The sequence below is a fragment of the Phyllostomus hastatus genome, unplaced genomic scaffold, assembly GCF_019186645.2.
Source record: "Phyllostomus hastatus isolate PE091 unplaced genomic scaffold, TTU_PhHast_1.1 phas_scaffold_385, whole genome shotgun sequence".
NCBI lineage: Eukaryota > Metazoa > Chordata > Mammalia > Chiroptera > Phyllostomidae > Phyllostomus > Phyllostomus hastatus.
Window position 1 is genome coordinate 255,986 of NW_025334026.1, and position 19,386 is coordinate 275,371.

General features: G+C 49.6%; 1 protein-coding gene across 5 annotated transcripts in view; it reads left to right on the forward strand.

Annotated features, from left to right (window-relative positions):
* The window catches only part of CIITA (class II major histocompatibility complex transactivator), a 52,340-nt gene extending 33,023 nt beyond the window's left edge, over window positions 1–19,317 (forward strand). For 4 of the 5 annotated variants that reach the window (XM_045819668.1, XM_045819669.1, XM_045819670.1 and 1 more), the window contains 13 exons: window positions 200–340; window positions 1,280–1,444; window positions 2,378–2,446; window positions 3,302–4,952; window positions 5,764–5,922; window positions 6,614–6,685; window positions 9,343–9,423; window positions 9,989–10,081; window positions 11,410–11,496; window positions 13,817–13,900; window positions 14,061–14,144; window positions 14,856–14,953; window positions 15,533–19,317. In XM_045819668.1, the coding sequence (XP_045675624.1) occupies window positions 200–340; window positions 1,280–1,444; window positions 2,378–2,446; window positions 3,302–4,952; window positions 5,764–5,922; window positions 6,614–6,685; window positions 9,343–9,423; window positions 9,989–10,081; window positions 11,410–11,496; window positions 13,817–13,900; window positions 14,061–14,144; window positions 14,856–14,931 (2,762 nt within the window). In that variant the 3' untranslated portion in view covers window positions 14,932–14,953; window positions 15,533–19,317. Of the gene's footprint in view, window positions 1–199; window positions 341–1,279; window positions 1,445–2,377; window positions 2,447–3,301; window positions 4,953–5,763; window positions 5,923–6,271; window positions 6,394–6,613; window positions 6,686–9,342; window positions 9,424–9,988; window positions 10,082–11,409; window positions 11,497–13,816; window positions 13,901–14,060; window positions 14,145–14,855; window positions 14,954–15,532 lie in introns of those variants that run through there. The other variant, XM_045819672.1, reaches the window with a different exon arrangement.
* The last annotated feature ends 69 nt before the right edge of the window (window positions 19,318–19,386 follow it).

Consider the following 19,386-nt stretch of genomic DNA (forward strand, 5'->3'; position numbering starts at 1 on the left):
CATCTGTGAATGGAGCACCTCTCTGTACCCACCCCTCTGTTAGGTGCTAGGGACACTGCCATGATCAAGACAGACACAGCTACTGCTCTTTGGGAAATTGGAGACCTTTAGAAAGGGAGTCAGATGTTAATCCAATAATCACAAAGCAACAGCATAGGTGCTGTAGAGGATCTCACCTCACTGCCTTTGTCTCTTGCAGTGCCTGCCTCCAGTTCCTTCTTGAGTTGTCTGAGCCTCCCTGCTGGACCCATCCACATCATTCCCACTCTCCCTCTGCCCCAGGGGCTCTGGCAAATCTCAGGATCTGGGACAGAGGTGTCCAGTATACTCATCTACCAAGGTGAGTGAGTGAGACCTGGCCCTGGTGCCCCCACCCCCTCTCCCTGCTGCCTGACTATTCCCTGATTCTGTCCTCCCCCAACCCCAGGCATTTGGTGGTTTTAGCCTAGTACCTTCTCATGATCTGCCCTCCTCATAACACTTTTCTCTGTCCCTATTTGCTAAGAATCAAAGTAGAGGAGCAGAGTCTCCATGGTGGTCTGGGTGAGTGAATGGCTGTGTGTCCTTCTATGTGTCACTTTCCCCCACTAAGCCTTAGTTTTTTCTCCCCACTACTAAACATTATTATATTTTAAACTATAGCATCAATGCAGACTCTTTAGAAAGCCAAATAATAAGAGATGCTTACAAGTTTTGGGGTACTGAGTCTCTCCCTCAACTGTCTTAGTATACCCTTGTGAACAGTTTGGTGTGCATCCTTGTACAGCTTTCTCTGAATTACCTTGTTTCCTGACCAGTAAAATGATCCCTTCTGATTGCCACACTAATGGATTGTGAATTGCTCAGGGAAGGCCATGTTTGGACTTTCAGGGATGGGAGAGAGAATGAGGCCAGGGGTATACTTCCACTCAATTGAAAAGCATCCTTTGAAGGTCACACACTAATTTTTGTGTAGTACACTGGTACTCCAGAAGCAGGGGAATATTCTGAGCATCTAGGAAAATGAGCACAGACAATACAGTAGAAAACCTGCCATAGTAGCACTTGCCCTAAGCTCCCCATTAGCTGGTGTATCCATATCATGGATGGGGACACCAGGGCTCGAGGAGCTAGATGTAACCCCAGAGCTCTTTCCTCAACTCCACCCTGAAATGCCAACTTTTGGAAGTTCTCCCTCCAGACTTCCCAAGCCCCACAGCCTGATTTGAGGTTGGGTGACTCAAGTGGGTTCCTGGATGAACACCTGGTTGTTCTTATATTCCTTTCCCACCTAATGTAGGCAAGATGCCCCAGGCCAGCCAAGCACCCCCTTCCAGCAGCCCAGTTATCCACAGCCTCCCGAAGTCCCCAGACCGGCCTGGCTCTACCAGCCCCTTTGCCCCATCTGCAACTGACCTTCCCAACATGCCAGAACCAGCCCTGACCTCCCGCGCAAATGTAACAGGTAAGGACCTCAGAGGCTGCGAGGTTACTGGAAGAAGGATTTAGGCCCTGGAGGAAATATTGCTTCAATAGGGTCCACAACCAGCTGCCTGCAGGGGCAAGCAGGCCACGTATATGTAAAACAGGGAGAATCTCCAGGGGGTGGAGGGCCTGGGATGGTGGGCAAGGGAGACGACTGGAGAATCCATGTCCCACCTAAACAAGACCACCGGCCTTCACCAGCTTGTCACCCAGCAAGAAAGCCCAATGTGGCCATATCTTCTGAATTGTCAGAAGAATCTTGAAATCTTGATTTTTATGTAGATGTTGTGATTTTTAAAACCATAGTAAAAGCCCTGGCTGGTGTGGCTCAGTTGGTTGGAGCGTCACCAGGGATGTCCAATCTTTTGGCATCTCTGGGCCACACTGGAAGAAGAGAGTCGCCTTGGGCTACACATTAAATACATAAACACTAATGAAAACTGATGAGCAAAAAAAAAGGTTTTAAGTAAACTTAGGATTTTGTGTTGGGTTGCATTCATAGCCATACTGGGCCCCATGCAGCCTGCGGGTTGGGCACCTCTGCAAGGTTGCAGGTTTAATTCCCAGTTGGGGCACATGCCTAGGTTGTTTGGTCCCCAGTCAGGGTATGTATGAGAGGCAACCGATCAATGTTTCTCTCCCTCCCTCCCTCTCTCTCTCCCTCTCTTATCTTCTTTAAGCATGTCTTTGGGTGAGGATTTAAAAAGAAAACACAGTGGTGAAACTTTTTTAAAGTAAAGCTGGCCAAAGAAAGCCATCTTTAAGCAGGACACAACCACAAGTCCCCACCTTTTAATGCCCCCAGCCCTTGTAGGCTCTGCCCTCTGGGTACTCAGGGCTGAATGCCTCAGAGGGAGGGAAGACCCTAGGGCACCCCTCACCCTAACTCTGACACCACCTTCTTCATCTGCAGAGAATGAAACGTCCCCCACCCAATGCCCTGCAGCTCTCGAGGTCTCCAGCAAGCTTCCAAAATGGCCTGGTGAGTGGCAGCTGGGTCCTCTGCCCTGGGTGCTGAAGGCATCACTTCACTCATTCACTCAACACATATTCAAACTCTTATTTGTTGGCACTCATTCATTCACTCACTCTCTCAATTACTCATTGGGTTGTACCATCATGTCAGCATTCATTCTGGCATTCACTCACACTTAAGTAATGTTTATTGCGGACCTGCCCCTCAAGAGGCACCCCTAGGCATTACCATCTTGTTTGTGAGGCTGAGAGAACAAACAAAGGAAGAGCAGGTGGTTGAGTGAGGAGATGGGAGTAGCTGATGAGTGTGGGGCAGAAGGTGAGAATGGAAGAGCAAACAGAGAATGGCCAGTTGCTGAGTGCTTACTCTGTTGCAAGTGCTCTTCTAAGTACATCTGATATACTAAATCATTAACATCACAAACAGCCCTCATATTACCTCCGTTTTACAGACAAAGAAACTGAAGCATAGTGGGATATATAATATGCTCAAGATTACACTATTTGGGGAAGCTGAGATTTGTACCAGACACATGGATTCCACAACCATAACTCTTAATACCCCACCAATGCCCTCCCTATTGTGAGTGAGCAAAAGAGGGAGGTTAATGAGTAAATGAAGGAGTTGATTGGTAAATGAATGAGATGAGGGAATGCATGGGTGTGGGAATGAACGAGTTAATAAATGAGTATCTGGGTACTGAATGAAGCAGCGAATAAAGAAGACAGTCGGTGAAGATTGTGTGGTGAACAAATGAAGAAGCTAGAGATGGTGGCTGGGCTGTCCTCTTGGCTGCCCTTATGGTGGCCAGTCCTGCTATTAGCATCCTCCCCTCACCCTACACATCCCTTGGCTTTGCAGAGAGTGTGGAGCAGTTTTGCCGCTCACTTCGGGACAAGTACCAGGCCGAGCCTGCAGGCCCAGAAGGCATCCTGGTGGAGGTGGACCTGATGAGGGTACAGCTGGAAAAGAGCAGCAGCAAGAGCCAAGAGAGGGAACTAGTCACCCTGGACTGGGCAGAGCGGCAGCCAGCCTGCAGGGGTCTGGCTGAGGTACTGCTTGCTGCTACTGACCGTCGGCAGCTGCGTGAGACACAGGTGATTGCTGTGCTTGGCAGGGCAGGACAGGGGAAGAGCCACTGGGCCCGGGCAGTGAGCCGGACCTGGGCTTGTGGCCAGCTGCCACAGTACGATTTCGTCTTCTACTTGCCCTGCCACTGTTTGGACCGTTCAGGGGACACCTACCGCCTGCAAGATCTACTCTTCTCCCTGGGCCCACAGCCACTACCAGTGGACAATGAGGTCTTTGGTCACATCTTGAGGAGGCCTGACCGTGTACTGCTTATCCTGGATGCCTTTGAGGAGCTCGAAGCCCAGGACAGCCTCCTGCATAGCACGTGTGGAGCCACATTGGCGGAGCCTCGCTCCCTTCGGGGGCTGCTGGCTGGCCTCCTCCAGCGCAAGCTGCTCCGAGGCTGCACCCTGCTACTCACAGTCCGGTCTCGGGGCCGCCTGGCTCTGAGTCTGAGCAAAGCTGACGCCCTGTTCGAGATGGCCAGCTTCTCAGCCAAGCAGGCTGAGACCTATGTGCTGCGCTACTTTGAACAGTTGGGGGCCACTCACCACCGAGAGAGAGCCCTGGTGCTCCTCCAGGGCCAGCCGCTTCTCCACAGTCACAGCCACAGTCCCACTGTGTGCAGGGCTGTGTGCCAGCTCTCAGAGGCTCTCCTGGAGCTAGGAGAGGAGGCCGAGCTGCCCTCCACACTTACAGGACTCTATGTTGGCCTCCTGAGCCCAGCTGTCCGTGACAGCCCCCCAGGGGCCCTGGAGGCACTGGCCAGGCTGGCCTGGGAGCAGGGTCGCAGACACCACAGTACCCTGAAGGAGGGCCAGCTCCCATCGGCGGAGGTGAAGGCCTGGGCTGTGGCCAAAGGCTTGGTGCAGTGCGCCTCTGGGGCCCCAGAGACTGAGCTGGCCTTCTCCAGCTTCCTCCTGCAGTGCTTTCTTGGAGCCCTGTGGCTGGCCCTGAGCACTGAGATCAAGGACAAGGAGCTGCCACAGTATTTGGCATTAACCCCAAGGAAGAAGAAGCCCTATGACAACTGGCTGGATGGTGTGCCACGCTTTCTGGTCGGGCTGGTCTTCCAGCCTCGCACCTGCTGCCTGGGAACCCTGACAAGGTCAGTGGCAGCCACTGTGGTGAATAGAAAGCAGAAGGTGCTCACCAGGTACTTGAAGCGGCTGCAGCCAGGGTTGCTGCAGTCAGGGAGGCTGTTGGAGCTCCTGCACTGCGCCCATGAAGCACTGGACACTGGCCTTTGGCAGCATGTGGTGCAGGGTCTCCCAACGCACCTGTCCTTCCTGGGTACCCGGCTTATGCCTCCAGACATCCACGTACTGGCCAGCACCTTGGAGACAGCGGGCCGTGACTTTTCCCTGGACCTCCGCAGTACTGGCATTGATCCCTCTGGACTCAGGAGCCTTGTAGGACTCAGCTGTGTCATCCGTTTCAGGTGGGAACAGGGGACAAGGAAGGGGGCCTTTTTGCATTGGGCACCTGTGTGGTTGTGACACCATGCTGGGTCTCATGTAGTACGCACAGCGGCCAGGTCAGGGCAGAAGTGATTCCTTCACTTATTAAGGGAAGAAACTAAAGCTCAGAGAGGGATAGCAGCTTGCCCAAGTCACACAACCAGTGAGAGATAGCATCATTCTTTCAACCGTATGCCAGGCACTGGGCCATGTCTAGAATCTAAAACTGATTGGAGTTCAAATTTGTTTTCCTCTCTCCACCTTTGGACCAAGCCACCATTTTCTCATGGTTGGATTAAATCCACAGCCTTCTGTTGATCACCCTACTTCCATTCATTCTCTCCTCTTCCACTTTACTGTATTTAATCAGAACTTGAATCTGGTCATATTTACAATGCTTTAGAGGTATCCCACTACCCTCAGTATGAAGTCTAAATTTCTTAATTTGGCTCATTTAAATCCTTTTATGATCTATTCAACCACTTCTGCCTAATCTCCAGAGAATCTCTCCCATCTTTCCCCTAAGCATACTTTGCCCAGTCTGTAAGGCCCTGTGCCATTGTACTGGTTCAATCAAGAATTTAGCACTGAGCTTCCTAGTAGCCAAAGCAAAAAAGGAAAATAAAACCATGCAGAGAATGCTGGAGTGGTCACTGAAGGCTTTCAGGGGAAGTAGGAGTTACGCTGAGGGAGGAAAGTTTCTGAATAGGCAGGAGGGTCCTTCATGGAGCTGCCCCTCCATTATGGTCTAGCCCGGTCACTGTGCCTGGGTCTGAGGGCCTACCTCCACAGGGCCGCCTTGAGTGACACAGTGGGACTATGGGAGTCCCTACAACAGCAAGGAGAAGACAAGCTACTCCAGGCAGTGGAAGAGAAGTTTACTATCGAGCCTTTCAAAGCCAAGTCCATGAAGGATGTGGAAGACCTGGGCAACCTTGTGCAGATCCAGAGGTGAGGGGGAATGGTATGGGAGGTGATTCAGGTCATGCAAGTTGAAGGCATATAAGACCTAAGATCAAGTTTGCCATTAGCACTTCCAATGCTTCCTCTCCGTTAGGACACCCCATGCTCTCACCCTGGGCAATGGCTACCGGGAATCTCTCAGTGCAGGCACCACCCAGGCAGAGGCCCCAGGACTTGTCACTTTGTCCCATCGTGTATCTAATTCTTTCTTAGCTAAAGTCAGGGACATAGCTCCCTTGCTAAGAGTTAAAGAGCTGCCTTCTGCATCTAGTGACAGAAGTGACACCTATGGCTGCCTTTCAAGGCATCTGGGACCAGTGTTACCCCCATTTGACAGATTGCAGAGTTCTGAAGTCCAGAGAGTGGAGGCAACCTGACCACAGAACAACTGTCTTTCACTCCTGCCATCATCCCACATTGTTGGAGCACTTGCTATGTGCTGTCTGGGATGGGTGCTGGTAGGTGTCTTCCCTGGGGCTCTTTCATGACACACACAGTAATGCCCAAATTAAGTCCTGTCTCGAGGCTTTCCTTTCCAAAGGTGGGCTACAGTAGCCACAAGAAAGATGGTCTTTTAGGGGAATTTTGGGCACTGGGGCAGGCATTCTGGAACACATAGGTAGTAGCTTAGTAACAGGCAAAGGGCTTGCTCCCAGCTAACATTGCCTATTCCCTCCAGGACAAAAAGCTCCTCAGAAGACACAGCTGGGGAACTCCCTGCCATCCGGGACCTAAAGAAGCTAGAGTTTGCGTAAGCAAAGGGGTGGATCGCCTCGGGTCCCCATGAGGTTTCTTCTCTGGCATTAGCTTGGCTTGTGCCACCAAAATGGAGATAGGTCCCCAGAATCATTCTTACCCTCTCACCTCACCCCTCTGGAAACTAGCTTCTAACAGCTGGGGCATGGCCAGTCTGGGATAGTGAAGATTATCAGCCCATTTACTAGTGAACATGCTTATTTGAATTCATTCATTCGACAGACCTATTCAGATGAATAAGGCCACTATCCTCAAGGAGCTTGCAGCCTACTGTAAATAGACAGTTGCTACCTGCTGTCATAGGTGTCAGGAAACTCAAGGGTTGTGAGAGTGCAGACTTAGGAGAGATCATGGGACTTCCTGGAGGAAGCAACTGTAGCAATAAAACTTGATAAAGGAGTAGGAATGAGCCAGGTAGAGGGGCCACACGGGGGTGGAGGTATTGTTATTACGTCCCCATTCAGATGCAGACACTGAGGCCTACAGAGTATCAATTGTTTGTCCAGAGTCACAAAAGTCAGGGCAGCCTGGCTTTTGCTCCAACAAAGAAAAAAAGCTACATTTGTGTTTGGTCCTTGTATGGGAATCTAAAGTCATCTAACGACTACGAGGGAATCATCAAACACCTACAGTGAACTCTGTGCATTTTATATATAATCTCACTCATTTCAAGAGCTACTTGGGAAGATAGTCATTATCTTCCCTGTGTTACAGATGAGAAACCAGTGAAGTCAAGTCACTCGTCCAAGGTCCTCAGCTGGTCACTCACACACAGCCTGTCTGCTCCTCCGGTCACTGCTCCCCCTGCTCCCAAGAAAAAGAAATGTTTCTTGTTTCAAACAGAGACAAGTTGTCAAATTTGTGCAGAGATAAAAATGTTCTGAAAAGAGGAAATACATGAAAACAATCACCAAAAGCCCCTCTAGCTTTGAATTATTTTCAGCTTCAAAAGCCCCTAGTTCAAGGTCGGAACTGTGCTCTGTGGAACATCAGCCGTGGGGTGGAACAGCCCAGAACCAGGACACAGGCCACCTGGAGGCCGGAAACCCCGAGCAAGTTCTGAGGAAGGGAGGAAGGAAGGAAAATAGTATTTTGGGTGTATGACTGGCAGCCTCTGTTCCAGCCACTGCTCGGCTGCTGAAAGTCCTACAGGGGCTGTACTGGCAGACGGGGTTCTTCTCTGATTCAGCCCTCATTTACTACTTCAGCCTCACCTCCTATACTCTCTCCCTTGCTCCCTCCACTCCAGTCGCATGGGTCTTCTTGCTGGCTTTCAATATTACTGAGGCAGATCCAGCCTCTGGGCCTTTGCACTGGCTGTGCCTTCTGCCCAGGACACTCTTCCCTAAATAGCTGCATGGCTCACACCCTCACTTCCTTCTAGTTTGCACTGATCAAGGCCTTTTCTGATACCCATTTTTAAAAGTAAAATTCCATCCTACTAGCCACTGTACTTTTCTCCATGTCATATATTATCTCTAACACCAGATAATTTACCAATTTCTTTGATTATCTGTCTTGCCCACTGGAATGCCCACTCCCCAAGGGCAAAGGTTTTTTCCCTGTTTTGCTCACAGTTGTCTTGTGATGAGCTCTATGGGCCTGGCACACAGAGGGCAAATAATCAATATTTGATGAATGAATTCCTCAATCCTTCTAAAAACCTCATATGATAAGGGCTAAATCTTAGGAGACTGAGGTTCAGAGGTTAAAGGATTTGCCCAAAAGGCCCTAAGGGGTAGATTCTAAATTCAAATCAGGTTTGGGACTCCCATCTCATAACCTTTCATTGAGGCTAGTGGTTCCCAAACTTTGGGATTTCAAAGACACAGTTGTTCAGAGTGATTGTGAATGACTATGCAGTTACCATCTTTTAATTTTTTTGTCAAGTATATTTATTCAAACAAGCAAAATAACCACTGCTGGCACCATCACGTTATCAAGGAATCAACATTTTAGCATCAAAAAGTCCAAAGAATATAATTTCAGAATAAAGAACAGTTCTATCTTTGCAGAGAGTATATTTAACCATATTTTAAAGACAAAACACCCCTCCATTGTCGTTGTTTTTTCTTATTTCTTCAAAGTCTAGTCTAAATGGCAACCCAGGGTTTGTGACCTTGTGTGAGTTAGTTAACCTCTCTGCGCCTCCATTTCCCCACCTGTAAAATGGGGACAAGAAGTTCCCTTAGCTCAGAGTCATTGTGAGAATTAAATGAGATCTAATCTCAGTGAAGGATATGCTATGTTCCTGGCATATGATAAGTGCTCAAGAAATGGTTCTGCTTGTTACTAAAATGCAGGGGCAAATGCTTAAACCATCTTTCTTGGGCCTGGTAGTGGTCCTCAGGCCAGCATTTGGAAACCACCTTCTCAGGCCAGGGCAGAAGAAGGGTGCATGTAGATGTTGACAGGAGTAAGAACCCCACTCGGGATGAAAGCTAGGGAGTTCCCAGCTGGCTACTTGAGGGGGCTTTGTGAAATCTTCCCAGAGCAGATTTGGGGTCCTACCTGGTGGGGCTGGGGGGATGGGAGGAGGGGAGATCTCAGAGGGCCTGCCTTCTGTACCTTGTCTCTACCCCTCCCCAGCCCAGGGCTGAACTGAGAGGCCATAACTGTTTCAGGGTCTTACCTCTGCCCTTTGCTTCCTAGGCTGGGCCCTGTCTTGGGCCCCCAGGCTTTCCCCAAGCTGGTGAGGATTCTTGAGGCCTTTTCCTCCCTTCAGCATCTGGAGTGAGTATAGACCCTGGAGCCATCCCTGTGACCTCAGGCTTTGACATCCCTAAACCCTGCCTGCTTTGTGTGTATGAGTCTCTGTCCTGAGGCTTCTTTTATGGGGCTGGTGTGAGTGATCAGATGACCACACTACAGGGAAGCAATGATGGATGGGAATCCCCAGTAATTTTTTTTACAAGTTAAATCCTTTTGTGATCTTTGAAACTCTTCGTCTCATCTGTTGCTCCCAGCAGCCCCACAGAGGAGCCGGGTCAGAGAGTATGACCCCATGGTACAGTTGAGGTCCCAAGAGATTGCCAGGACATTTCCCAAGCTCGTTGGGGCTCCTAGGAAGCAAAAGAGAGATTCAGATCCTTTAGGAGCTAGAACCATGTCCCCCGGCTAGTGAGTTGGTGCCCCTGGTGATCAAAACATGCTCTCAAAAGCCCTGGAGCAGACATCTGCTATGGCATGTCCAGGGGTTGGGGAATGGGAGGAGGCCCCGATGGTTCACAGGGAGGCGATGGGTCAGGTGGCTTCCAAGGTGCTGGCTGATGGCCCCCTCATCTGATTTCACCTGCAGCCTGGACTCGTTGAGTGAGAACAAGATCGGGGATGAGGGCGTCGCACAGCTCTCAGCCACTTTCCCTCAGCTGAAGGCCCTGGAGACGCTCAAGTGAGTGCACTGGGCCTGCCCTTCCTGCTACATTTGTCCTCCCATGACCCTCTGGCTTTTGTATTCTTTTATTCACTTACCCATTCAATCATTCATCCATGTACTCATCCATCCATCTATCCATCCATTCAGCCTTTCATTCATTCATTTTTTATTAATCATTCATGCACCCAATCATTTATTAACTTAATCAACATATATTTATGAAGCATCTAGTGTGTGCAGGCTGCATTCTTAGCCCTAGAAATCCAGCTTTAAACAAAACAGTTCCTGATCTCAGGAGTCTTGTAGTGAGAAGGTACAATAAACAAACAAACAAACAAATAAATTCAGAATTTAAAAATATATACTAATGAAAGTAAACAGTGTTTAGTGACAGAAAATTACATTGGAGGTGAAATGGAAGAAATAGTTCAGGATTTATCAGCTGAACATCAAAATAGTACATTTTTATTTTCTTAAGAAACTATTCTGGGCTTTGGGAAGTAGGATATGGATATGATGTAAGAAGATCCATATCATTTTTTTTTACTAAACCTAGAAGGTATCATCAAAATTTATCCACACTCCACTTCATAACTATGATCAGGATGGCCACAGAATTCACCAAAATTCGCTTAGGCATTTCCTGATTGAAAGACACTGAGACTTCTCAGGTAACTTATAGTATTCTAGGTAACATTGTGAGTAAGCTAGATTTCCCTCCCTTAGTCCTTCCCTCCTTCCTTCCTTCCTTCCTTCCTTCTCTCCTTCCTTTCTTTCTCCTCTCCTTCCTTTCTTCTCCCCTTTGTCTTTCCCCTCTCTTTCCTTCCTTTCTCCCCCATCTCACTTAAATTTTTATTGAGCACCTAATATGTGCTTGGCATTGCTCTGGGCACAAGAAAACAGTAATGAACAAAAAACAGACGGACTCCTTGCCTTGTGGAGCCCACAGCCATTAGACAAATAACATGAACACTTATTTAGTTTCAGTGCTGAAAAGTCGTTCAAAGGGAATGCTATAAAATGATAAAACAGGTGTGGTCTAGAAAGTGCTCTCTCTCCCTCTCTCTCTCATATGCATCCTCACCTCTATCATCTCACTCAGCCATAGGACCTAACAGTATCCTCTTATTTATTAAGAGTTAGCACCAGTCTACTTACAGTGCCACTCACAGTTCATTACCCACAGCTCTCCTTGCTATGTGTTAGCTGCTCTGGGCCTCCCTGTGAAGAAGGAATAGTTTCTCAGCTCTGTCCGGGATGGGCAGTGGGAATAAATGGATGCTGATGGGGACAGGGGCCTACAAGTTTGGCCCTAAGCCCTTTCTCTCTCTGGGTCCCTGCAGCTTGTCCCAGAACAGTATCACCGACGTGGGTGCCTGCAAGCTCGCCGAGGCCCTGCCCTCACTAGCTGCATCCCTCCTCAGGTTGAGGTGAGTGGGACCCTGCCGTGGATTGGGTGCTGAGCTGGTAGGTGGGGGGAGAGCAGAGAGCCCTCTCTGTGCCAGTGCAAAGTCCCACACTGGGACCGTGGAGGCAGTCACTACAGGCTTTTCTGCTGTGTCAGTGTTGCACAACTTGTGGGGGTGGTGGGCAGTCACCTAAAACCCAGTATGAACACAGTCCCCCGCACTAGAGTTGGGCAATGACTCTATTTATTCATCCGGAAAATTGGTACCATCTCAATGGCCTGTGGAAAACTCTTGGTGCAATACTGGGCCCTGGTGTACAGTATTGGCCCTCTACCTGCAGGGGATGGCACAACTGAGTTTTTTCTAGAGTCCAGGGGTGGTGATTTCTAGAAGGCTGACCACTCTCCGAAGCTTTGTCTGGCTTTTATCACCCACACCAGTCAGTGCTTACACTGCCACCTTCTGGTGGGCCTTGGCATAGTACCTCTTGCTTTTGATTACTACCAGCCTGACCCCTGGTAGTACACAGGCTAATTAGGGAGCTGTGAGCTTGGCCCAAAGCCCCAGTCATTCAGCTCACCATGGCCAGCTCTCATCTCTCTCACCAGGCTGGGAGGAACTTCCCTCTCCTTCCCTGGTCCTCATCACCTGCCAAGGACTGCCAGAGTCAGATCCCAGGGGAGATGGCATCTGGTTCATCGAGTTATTGATGTACCCATTCTTTATCCTTCCATTCAGGGCCACTGGGTACAGCTGAAACTCATGGTCTATGTGATTGGCACCCTCTAGAGTTGTGCAGGATATCTAATATTCTCTAACATCAACCATGGGCCAGAACCTGTGTTGGGAGCTAGAGATACAACTACAAACAAAACTGGTGTGGTTCTTACTTTTGAGTTTCTTACATAATAAGCAAGTATATGTAAAATATTTAAAAATACTGATTTATGCTGGGGAGGAAACTAACAAGGGCCCAGGAGTTACAATAGGGAATACTGAATTCACCAGAGAGGTCAGGCAACCTCTGAGGGGGCAGGAAACCCTTTCCTTCCATGGGCAGCTCTAGGGAAAAGCGTTCCATGAAGAGGGAACAGAAGATGCAAAGGTGCTGAGGTAGGAAAGAGGTTGAGTCTTTGAGCACCAGAAGGTCCACTGTGGCTGGCTGTAGTAAATAAGGGACAGAAGGTGGGAGATGAGGTGAGAGAGGTAAGTGGAGGTCAGGTCATGCAGGCAGGCACTCGTAGGTCAGGAGGGGGCTTTGGAGTTTTTCTACTGTGAATACAGAAGCAGGTGGGGCCTATGGAGGTAACACCCGATCCAACTGATGCTTCCACAAACCTCGTATTTCATGGAACCTAAGATGCCATCCATTGTAAGACATCGTTTAGAGGGCAAAACACTGAAGATTATATGACACTCCATTGATTAATAGATTTTAATATCAAAGATACTCAAATATATGAACATGTGCTTCTTGGCATCAATGGAATATAGGAAGGAACCTCTGCCTGCGTGAGCAGGAAGAACCTCCTGAGATTTAAGACCCACCCCAGGAAGAGAATGCAAAGCCCCTGCCTTGGTACCAGCCAAATCTTGACATCAGGGGATGCTGGAGGTCAGCCTGAATCCACTTGGCTGCAGTATAGACCTGCTGCTTTAACATGCCGCCCTGCAGTGTGGCCCTGAGGCTGTCCTGGCAAAGTCATGGCCTTGAAATTAGGACCACAGCAGTCCCTGGCTTGTTAAAAGGATGCTTAATAATGAGTATACAGCTTAAGTCAGCGACACTTGTCATGCTGTTTTCAACGTTGTAAGTGGTGACTATGAGTATACCACAGAAACCTGAGCCAGCCTAGCAATTGGGCTTTTCTCTCTCCTTTATCCTCAGTGCTGGTCATACCTTCTACGGTAACTCATTCAACCCCCCAACCCACCCTAGCACATAGTAATAACCATAGCTAACATTTAGTTTGTTCCACATGCCGAGTCTGTTCTGTGTGTTACTGACATTAACTCAACTCTTTCTCACAATGACTCTATTGTGCCCATTTTGTGGAGGAGCAAACTGAGTCACAGAGGAGGTAAGAAATTTGTCAAAGGTGACATAGGCAGCAAATGGCAGAGTTGGGATTTGAACTCGTGAAGTCTCAGCCTGGCAGCTACTGCCTCTCAGTCCTGCTGCTTCCCTGGACTCACTGTGTCACAATGGTGAAGTGTCCCCAACTCTCTGAGCATCAGTTTGCCCTCTGGAAACTGGGGCAGCCATCCCAGTTCTGTGTGGGTCCCCCTGGGCCCTGAACCCCTGCACCCCAGACCCTGTCCTGACTTCTGTTTCTGGCAGTTTGTACAATAACTGCATTGGTGACATGGGAGCCGAGAGCCTGGCACACGTGCTTCCAGACATGGTGTCCCTGCGGGTGCTGGAGTGAGTATGGGAACCTGGGTGGCACTTTGGGGAGACCGGGATCTCCGTCTGGTGCCATGGGAAGGACTGGGCTGAGGTCTGGTTGTCAAGAGTGTGGGGGCCCTGGAATGGGGCTGGATGGTTCTGAGGGCCAGGCCCCAAGATGGGTTTCTCTCTCCAGTGTCCAGTACAACAAGTTCACAGCCGCCGGCGCCCAGCAGCTCACTGCCAGCCTGAGAAAGTGCCCTCACGTCGAGACACTGGCGTAAGTCTCAGCTGCCCCGGTGGGTGGTTCCGTGAGCCTTGAGCTCAAATCCTGCTCTGCCCCTCACCAATGTGGGACCTTGGGCAAGCAGGACACACTTCACCTTTTTGACCTCAGTTTCCTCATCTGTAAAACGACAATGGTTATAATATTTGCCTCCACGCAGTGTTGTGAGGTTTAAATTAGCCAAATGTATAAAGCACTTATAACAATGTCTGGTACATGAAAATGCTCAATGTGTTGGGCTGAACAATATGAAATTGCTTATATAAACCATTTTAACCTACAAAACTAGCAATTTCATATGACTCCAACTTATTATTATATCACCATGATGTCTAATGTCCCAAACTGGTACTTTATACACTTTCTAAGCATTTTAATTTATGTAATCACTCATATCTTTTAAGAGGATAGGGTGGATCTAATGGACCTGCATTACAGAGGAGGAGAATGAGGCACAGAGAGTTGAACGAACATTTTTGAGGTCATACAGCAAGTCAGCAGCAGAACCAGGTCTAAAGAACAGGGTCTTGGGGTTCCTAGGCCTCTATTGTCCCCACATCTCCACACTGGTCTAGTCCTGCCAGTTGGGAAGTCCCCAAGGTCCCAGGCTGAGTAGGAGGAGAGATTTTGGGACCTCTTATGTTTGGGGCCCTAGGTCACACTCTCTCCTCTAACCTGGCCTCTGTGTCCCATGTCCCACTGCAGGATGTGGACACCCACCATCCCTTTTGGAGTCCAGGAACACCTACAGCAGCTGGACTCCCGCATCAGCCTGAGATGACCCCAGCTATGCATTGGAAGAGGTAACTGGGGTGGACTTGGGAGGGGAGGACCACAAAGACCCCTGAGGTCAGCATTCTGGGGAGGCAGAATCCATAAAAAGTGGGCAGGGCAGCAGGTAGGATCTGGGGGACCACCCCCGGACCATGTACCATCTGAGGCCTCCCCCTCAGCTCTGGGCTTGGTGGAGGTGTCCTAAAGGCTTTGTGGCTCTGGCCCTGAGGACCCTCCATGTGGCAAGGATTAGAGACTGGGGGCAAGGACAGGGTGGGTGGTCCGTCCACAACCCACAGCCCTTAGCATTGCAAAGATTTTCCTTCAGGAACTTCTAAACCATGTGCATTGCTGTTTGGGTCTGTTGGCTGCCCGATGTCTTAGATGGTCCTCATAGGAACTTGCTCTATGGGTCTCCCGCCTCTCACTGTGCAGATATGGCTGTCCTCCCACCTCCCCACTCCTCTGGCCTGTGAGGTCCCCTCCAAATCCTTTGTCTCTTCCTCCAAGTCCCTTCTATCCCCAATCTCAACAACACTGTCCATGTGTCCAGCTACCCCGTCCTACAGCTTCCTGACCTACCTCTTCTCTGGACCTTCTTCCTACAGCACTTTCTCCAAGATCACTGACCACACTGGACCTTGAACTGGTTGTCTGTGGACACAGCTCTTCTCCAGTCATATCCTGTGAGCCTCAAGGGCCTGGCACCCGGCCCTGCCAGCTGTGGAAAGGACTCACAGCCTGTATGTGGACAGACCCAGGCCCAGCTCTGGGCTCCTTCTGGGCTGAGGTTGATACCAGCCCTGCTCAGCTGCTGCAGCTCTGGCAGACAGGTAGGCACCTGGTGACAGCTGCGGTTCACCCTGGAGCCCTGGTGCATTTTCTACAGGACATTCCAGACAGCCGCGGCCAGTCCAGAGTGAAAAACTGAGACAGCCACCCAATTCCCTGACACCCTGGGGAGAAAGTACCTCTCCAGGCTGCTGTCTGAACAGCACACACTTGGTGGTTTGAGGAGACCAGAGAGGAACCCTCCAACCCATGTATTCTCAAACCGTGACAGGCTGGGACGCTGAGGCAGCTGTTCTCTGTCTGCAGGACTCACTGTTTGCACTAACTTTGCTTGCCAAGGCCAAAGCTAGGCCAGATGCACTGGACCTTAGCTGGCAATCAATTGATGGTACACTAATGGAGGAGGGGAGGGAGGTGGACTGGGAACACATCTGCCTTTTTATCTTTATTTTCTGCATCTCTTCACTACATTCAATCCCACAGGCAGGTCCAGTGTTTGAGTTTATATCATGATTACCATTTTGGGGCAGCCACTGTTCTGGTGATCTGACGTATCACAAACCACACCAAAATGTAGTGGCTTAAAACAACACACACTTTTATTCTGCTCACACACCTGTCGTTTGGGCGGGGCTCGTTTCTGTCCCACTCAGTGTCAGCTGCGGCCATCTGAAGGCTTGTTCATTCTGTGCTGGCAGGTGGCTGGGAGCCCAGGTTCCTCTAAGGAACTGTCGGCAGAGGTCCCCTGTATGTGGGCTAGTTGGGCTTCGTCATAGCATGGTGGCTGGGCTGTAGGGTGATCGCCCAAAAAGGAAAAGGGTAGGGGGAGACAGGGAGAGAAAACAGACTAGTGTTGTATCCCTTTTACAACCCAGTCTCGTGGGTCACACAGCATCACTTCTGTCATATTCTTTGTCCAGGGTGACAGGAGCTGTCACTTTCCTACCCCACCCCCACCTCATGTGTATGTGTGTGTGTGTGTGTGTGCGTGCGCGCGCACACGCGTGCATGTGCACAGGCGCTCACACACAGCAGAGTCCACCCTGGTCCAAGTCTTGTCTTTTCAGAAAGGATTTTTTTTACAGTGTCCTAAGATTCAGTGGAAAAGTCATTATTAGGGGAACACCAAGGTCAAAGCACCTTGCAGAGGGGGTTGCTTCCCTCTGCCCCTGAGCCCCACTCCATTCTGGGAACCATCCCTTAGCCCTGCTGGGATTCTGCCTCAGCAAGGGCAAGCCGGGAAGGGAGTTGGCAGCTTTGCTCTCTACCCAGAGAGCTGCCAGCTCGACTATTGTTGTTTTTCACTGGGGCATGGCCTGCTCGGCCAGAAGCCCTGGTTTGGGATGACTTGGCTTTGGCAGCAGTGGAAGCTGTCCATTCAGCCCTAATGCACTAGCCCTGATACCCGGGGCCAAACTCATCTCCTCTTCCCAGCAGGTGGGAATCAGGGGTAGGGTGAGTCTGAGGGTTTGATACTTAGCTGCCTGGTTGGCAATTCTTGCAGAGAGGCGCGGGTCTTCCACCTTGGTATGGCTGCAAAGGGCATCGGGTGTTGTGACCCAGGGTTGGTTTCTAAATGGCTTGGGCACTACCTCTTAGTTTCCCTGCATTTGTGGGCTTTGTGGCATCCACAAGACTCCCATTTGTGCAGACAGAGAGATGAACATCAAGCCAATATCTCTCCATTCCAGGTGCCTAGCATACACCCTTGGCCAGACAGGGAGGGCACTACTGTGTGCACAGCTTTTGGTCTGTTCAGAGAGGACAAAATGAGGTCAGAGGGTATAAATACTCATAGTAATGATTTTAAATGATAGCTACATCTATTAAATGAATTGATACATATGAAGCACTTACCACAGTGCAAGGGACATAATAATCGCTCAATACATATTAGCAGTGATTTTTACTTTGTGTCAAGCACCATGCTAAGCTCTTTCCTACTCAAGAGGGACCACAGCTTTGGGCCAGCAGCACTGACTATAGGGCTAGGTCACTTGGGCTCAATGACTAGCTCGCCACCTGTGCAAATTGCTTGTGCCTCAGTCTCTCATATGTGAAATGTGCCTACTCATAGTACCGTCTTCATTGTGAGGCTACAGGGGAGTAGAGCACTAACACTAACAAGAGCCTGGGATACAGCTCAATCCATGTTAGTTGTCCTCATTTCCTATGAATATGTGTTTCCCTCTTGCCTTTGCCAGGAATGTTCTTTCTACCTGTCCACATGGCTGACTTCCCATCCTTCAGGACTAGGTTTAAAGGATGTCCCTTCAGGAAGGTGTATAAGATCACTTCATTAAACACAGACAACTCGTCTCCTCCTGCTCAACTTTCTAACCTCACTAGTTTATCATTTTTACACTTATTTGTTGTGTTGTTTGCTCTTATCATAGGATGTGAGCTCTAGTAGAGCAGGTAATTTGTCTGCTTTGTTCATTGCTGTGCCCTCCCCCCTCTGCAAAGTGTTAGCACATAGTAAGTGCTCAATAAACATTTGCAGAATGAACAAATAAGGCTCACCAGAACTTTGCTTTATTCATCCCACAAATATGTACTGTGTACACATTGGTGAATAAGATGCTCTGGTAAGTCTTGCATTTTAGTAAAATTTAAAAAAACCTCTGGGCAGGGCTGCCAGGTCCAGATGGACAAGGGGATAAATAGAAGTTACAACCTGTCTGGGCTCTGCTTGCTGAGCTGTGGGTACTGGTGTGGAGTCACCTCAGCTCAGAGGGGCACCTTTGTTATTAACTATTAACACAAAGTCATCTTATGAAGTAGCCAAATTACTGTGTCCATTTCATAGATGATGTGACTTGCCTAAGGTCACAGCCCGCTTAAGGAGGCAGTCAAGATGCATACTTGCCTTCTGACTTCTTCGGCGGGTCTCTCCATGTGCTGGGCACGGTGGGCTGGAGTTGCTCCCTGAGCCCCACCTGTCGGGTGGGAGAAGTGACGCTCACAGGAATCTGGGCATGTGATGTCTGAAGTCACGCTGTATGCAGTGGCATAATTTCAGGTTTAGTGGGTTTCAAGGGCATCTTGTCAACCCTCACTTTCTCCTCAGGCCTCTCCCGACATCTCCCTTCTCACACTAACCTTGGGCCTCTCGAATGTCTTCTGTTTACATTTATTAGCATCCCCTTTCTTAGAATCACATGGAGACAGACGGAGCCACAAGTGTCCTTTCTCTCAAGTTCGGCTGGACCTTTAGTCCCCCATACCTCAGCTTGCTTACCTGTAGGATGGAACTAATCATTTAGACCTGGTTTAACATGGCGTGCATGGGAAAGGTTGCTTTGAAAGCAGCAGGTGCTCTGCAAACCAGAAAGAAGTATGCTATTGTTTTTCATGAAACTGCAAGTGGACCCGATTTCACTCACTTGTTCCTCCCTCCGTCCCCCCATCCCTTATCTGTACTAGAGTCTCCCGAATGCCCAGTGGAAAAGGGAGGGTGAGAATACCACACCTCTGATTCCTCTGGGATTTGGGCCCAATTTCCAACTTGGCCACCAAGACTTTGCTACCACACCCCAAAGGGTATGTTAGGCTTGTGGGAGCAGGAAGGGGACTGGTCCGGCCTCTCACAACAGTCTAGATTGGGCAGACTCTCCAAACCCAGCTGGACCTCCAACTTGGGAGGCCCTGACTCTTCCATCCTATGCCA